The sequence below is a fragment of the Apodemus sylvaticus genome, chromosome 17 (genome assembly GCF_947179515.1).
Source record: "Apodemus sylvaticus chromosome 17, mApoSyl1.1, whole genome shotgun sequence".
Classification (NCBI taxonomy): domain Eukaryota; kingdom Metazoa; phylum Chordata; class Mammalia; order Rodentia; family Muridae; genus Apodemus; species Apodemus sylvaticus.
The window spans coordinates 122501-127500 of NC_067488.1; the positions used below are offsets into that span (position 1 = coordinate 122501).

The 5000-nt window shown below is 40.3% G+C and overlaps 1 protein-coding gene and 1 pseudogene across 1 annotated transcript in view; both read right to left on the bottom strand.

Annotated features, from left to right (window-relative positions):
* Positions 1–1194, bottom strand: part of LOC127668211 (zinc finger protein basonuclin-2-like) — a 74263-nt gene extending 73069 nt beyond the window's left edge. Inside the window, exon 1 of the mRNA XM_052161741.1 lies at positions 1085–1194. Coding sequence (XP_052017701.1) covers positions 1085–1108 — 24 coding nt within the window. The 5' untranslated portion in view covers positions 1109–1194. The remainder of the gene's footprint in view (positions 1–1084) is intronic.
* Positions 1–5000, bottom strand: part of LOC127668081 (ubiquitin-conjugating enzyme E2 G1-like) — a 233851-nt pseudogene that overhangs the window by 114757 nt on the left and 114094 nt on the right.

The window sequence follows — 5000 nt, forward strand, 5'->3', positions numbered from 1 at the left end:
ATGCGCAAAAGCAGCAGTGCGCATGCGCAAAAGCAGCAGTGCGCATGCGCAAAAGCAGCAGTGCGCATGCGCAAAAGCAGCAGTGCGCATGCGCAAAAGCAGCAGTGCGCATGCGCAAAAGCAGCAGTGCGCATGCGCAAAAGCAGCAGTGCGCATGCGCAAAAGCAGCAGTGCGCATGCGCAAAAGCAGCAGTGCGCATGCGCAAAAGCAGCAGTGCGCATGCGCAAAAGCAGCAGTGCGCATGCGCAAAAGCAGCAGTGCGCATGCGCAAAAGCAGCAGTGCGCATGCGCAAAAGCAGCAGTGCGCATGCGCAAAAGCAGCAGTGCGCATGCGCAAAAGCAGCAGTGCGCATGCGCAAAAGCAGCAGTGCGCATGCGCAAAAGCAGCAGTGCGCATGCGCAAAAGCAGCAGTGCGCATGCGCAAAAGCAGCAGTGCGCATGCGCAAAAGCAGCAGTGCGCATGCGCAAAAGCAGCAGTGCGCTGTGAAAGGGTCCAGCTCTCTGGCCTGTGCTTGTAAAACCCCAGATTTCCCACCTGTCTCAGCCTCTCCTTTATATGTGCTCAGGCGTGTTTCCATCTATGAAGTGAAGATGGTGATGTGTGTGTGTAAGGATGGGGGAAGACGTGTGCTCTGTAGTGTCATGTGTGAAGTTCTGTGGTGTACGTGTGCTTGAGAGTGTCATGCTTATCAACCATGTGGGTTCCAGAGCCCACATTATGGAAAAAAATTACAAAAAAGCTGAACCCCAAGAGGAGAAAATCTCTGTTAATATCGGGTATCCTACTGAAAAGTCTTGAGAAACTGTGAGTTCTTGCCATCTCAGAAAGCAGGCTGACTTAAACACCTATCATTACAATGGCCAAAACAAAGGTACCACTCCTTGTCTACCGGGGTGGTAGATGAAAATCCATGCTGAGGCTCGGGAAAGGAAGCTGAGCTGGACTCTCCCACCAAAGAAACAACTACCTCCACAAGGCAAGTATGGGCATTCCATGGGGAGGAAGAAGTCCACCTCCCGATTTTCATCTGGCCTTGCTCCCATGTATCAAGTTAATGTTTTAGCTCAGTGAAAGTAATTACCAGCCAGGCTCTGCAATCCATCATTCACCCTGGGCATTCCTGCTGATTCTTTCTTTGGTCTCTAGGACACAAGAATCTCTTCTGTTGATCTGTAAGTGCAAAGGAAAGGTTTGGTTGTTACTAGTTTCTTGCTATTCTAAATTTCTGCCAAGTAATTAGACTAGAAAATGAACTATTTTCAAGTTTTTTAATTGAAGCTATGGGGGTTAGAGTAGTCATAGCCTCTAACAAAAATAAGATTAAAACCATACATCTTTGATGCCCCTCCCCCCCCACACACACCTCTTCCAAGTAGAATGGACAAATGTAATCTGACTCTAGACAGTGAGCTCAGGGACTTGATCCAAATCACCCTCCTTCTAATTTAGGTCATTTGGCAAGAATACCTTAGTAAATTAGCAAACTGCATATAAATTTACAAAAGGTATTCCTATATCCTCATATCATCCAAAAGAAAAGCATTATTGGAATCCTCACTGCATAGACAATGAGTGGAAAGTTCAGAGGTTAGATGCACTATCCCCAGGAACACATTTCACAGGTTACAAAACAAATTTACCCACTCAAAACATTAGGCTTCTATACATCTTTCCAAGTAACTATAATACAGGACAGCTTACATGAGTTCTCACCAGGAGTAATATCCAAAATTGATTAGCTCTTTGGCGTTCATCACACAGTAGGCATTGTTTATTTTACATACTCCACTAAACTACAGACATGACAAAGGCATTCTAAAATTCCCCCTCAATGCTGCCTACCATGCAAGTCTGTTTCCTTTACATAAGTACATTGATTAGCAATATAAATACAAGTAAATATAATAAATTTATAGATACATATGTATGTATATAATATATAAAAGACCTATGTCGTAATAATCACAGTAATGGTAAGTTAAAATACATCAGTTTAAAACATTCTGTCTTTGGTGATCAGAAACCCTATGGATATAGGATCTGTGGCTATACACACTACCAATCTAAACATCAAATGGCTGTGTGTGACAGCTAGCTTGTTCAGACAATGCTTCATTTGACAATGGACCATGAGAACACGGTGGTCCCACAGACTGACATGAAGCTATTTTTATAAAATGATCTAATGTACACATAGTTGAAAAAGAAAAAAAAAGAAACTGAAGGACAAGAAAACAAAGGCCTTATTGTTGGAGCAAAATATTGATGGTAAATTATCTGCTTACAAATAAATCTATGATTAAAAAGAAGAAGAAGAGAGAAACCAGCAAAACTACTACAGACACATTTGTGCCTGAGGAGGAGGCAGTCCTCAGAAGGGCTTGAGAGACGGTGCTAAGCAAATGGGCATCTCCATCTTGTCACACCCACGGACGACTTTCCAGGATGACAAGATATGATCCTGACATTGTTTAGACTTCAGCTCTTATATTAGCTTTTAATCAGAAAAAGGTTTTAAATGAAAAATGTCTTGACAACAGTCAAATAATCTTGTACAATGTATCCATATATTAATCTAAGTATAAGATTCAAACATTTAAAAGTAAGTTTTATAAAATGCAAAGATTCAGTAACTTGATTAATTACTAAAGAACTACCCAGTACTCCCAGAGCTCCGAGGGACTAAACCACCAACCAAAGAGTACACATGGAGGGACCCAGGGCTCCAGATGCATATGTAGCTGAGGATGGCTTGTTGCACACCAAAGGGAGAAGAGCCCTTGGTCCTGAGAAGGCGAGATGTTCTAGTATAGGGGAATGCCAGGACAGGGAAGAGGGAGTGTGTGGTTGGTGAGCAGGGGGAGAGGGGAAGGGTTAGGGAGTTTTGGGGGAAAGCAGAACCAGGAATGGGGACAACATTTGAAATGTAAATAAAGAATACAACTAATTAAAAAACCGATCTACGTGCAGAGAGCTTACAAAGTCTACAGTAGTTTGTTATAATGCCCCAGGTCCTCAAAGTCACACACCATTCACTCACCAACTCACCACGGCTTTAGGTTTGTCAACTCCACTCATACAAATGCACCCTATGTATGCTTGATTTTCAGCATTTCTACTGTGTTCTTTTTGTATCTTTTCTGTGTTCAGATGTTTTTAAATATAAAATTATCTGTTCCGGTTGGCTACAATATGCAGAACAGAAATACGCTGTATAGTCTTGTGACTTAGGAGCAAGATAATGTATCACATAACCTTAAGGAATAGGCCACACCATCTAGGACTGTGAAGACTATTCAGTGATGTTCACATAACAATTCAATCTAAATGTCCTGGCATGTTCCTGAGGTTTAGCGACATGAGAGCACAAATAACACCACACCTCTCTTTGTCATTGAATGAAACCAAGGCACCAGGATCTACAAACAGAACAAGCAACATCTTCTTTGGTGTATAAAAATTAACTTCATTACACATACTATTTTTCTTATTTCCACTCTGTATAATTATACACAACCTGAAAGGTGTGCTAAAAAGGAAGAAGTCAGCCGTAATCCCAGAAATGAGAGCTGCTGAGATCTGCTTTTCCTCCTAGCCATTTCCTCTGACAGACTATTCAAAATACTTCCCTTCCCACAGAAAGCTGGAATACTATCGTGATGGACAGTAGTAAGATAGATAACACAGTCTAGAAGAAATGGATTTCATTGCACTTACAGCATTGGTTCAAACTCCTAACTAAAGAAACAAGGCAAACTGGAGAATCTATGTATTAAACTCCTTTGGAAAACTAAGAAAGGAGGCAACCTAACTACTCAAGTGTGACACCCATAAAACAAGAATAAATAAGAATCTACAGTGAGTACAGAGAGATACCCCCTGTTGGAATTGGTTTTGTTCCTCAAAACCAGTTTTTTACTTTCTATTTTAGCATTGAAACTATAAACTCTTAATTATTTTATCAATGAGAAACTTAGCTCAGTCCCAAAAGTGGGGGTGGGCATAAAAAGTCCTCTTTTCTTCTCAAAATTACTGTCAGAGAACACTAAGGAAATACTACCTAAGTGTAGCACGTACGCCTTTTCCCCCTTCTTGCACAGCTATGTAGCCTTAGCCCTCTAGTACATGAAACAAATAACTTACAAGGAAGGTCAAGTGCAGCGTGATCAGCTCTGCACATGTGAAAATGGACTTCAACGGAACCAGTGGCCTGCAGTGATAGGAGCCCCTGGGACACAAATGTGTTTTAAACATTTTCATTGATCATGTATGTATGTCAAATGTACCTGTTTAAAACACACTCATATAGAAGAAAAATGCTTTTTGTACTACTTACCACTGAGTAAACAAACACAAGTTTTAAATAATTTTCAGTGCAACAGACCTGGAATTTTAGTCACCACAGCCTAGTGATTTTAAACGTCCTGTGACCCTCTTAAGTGCTGCCAACATCAACATCTGGTACCTGCACAAAGAAAACAGATTCTAAAGGATTCTTCAGAACCCTTTCAATTTCATCATATGCTTAATATGTTTCTAAGATTTTTTTCTCTTCTTTCTGATACAGCAAAACATAAGTACTTTTTTTAAAAAAAGTAAGAAACTGTTCTAAGAGATAGCTGAAGGTTGAAAAAATAAGTATCTGAAATCGAGTTGTTGCTTATTTCTTCATCCCTCTAAAGAGTTTATAAACAGGGATCTTAAAAAAAATAAAAAATAAAAAATAAACAGGGATCTTTAATCTGATGAAACTTCTGAGTAGGACCACCCCCCTACAAATACATGAATATGAAGAAGAGACACTGAAACCCAAAGCATAGCCTCCACGCATGTATTTCTTCTTCCTCTTGTATTTTCTAGCACAAGGATTAATTATGACCACACCATTCAAAGATTGTAAGAACACTGTGGAGGACTATGACATACACTGTTTTCCAAAGCTATACACTAACAAACTGTGTTAGGAATCTCAAAAGAATCCAATAATTATTAACTAA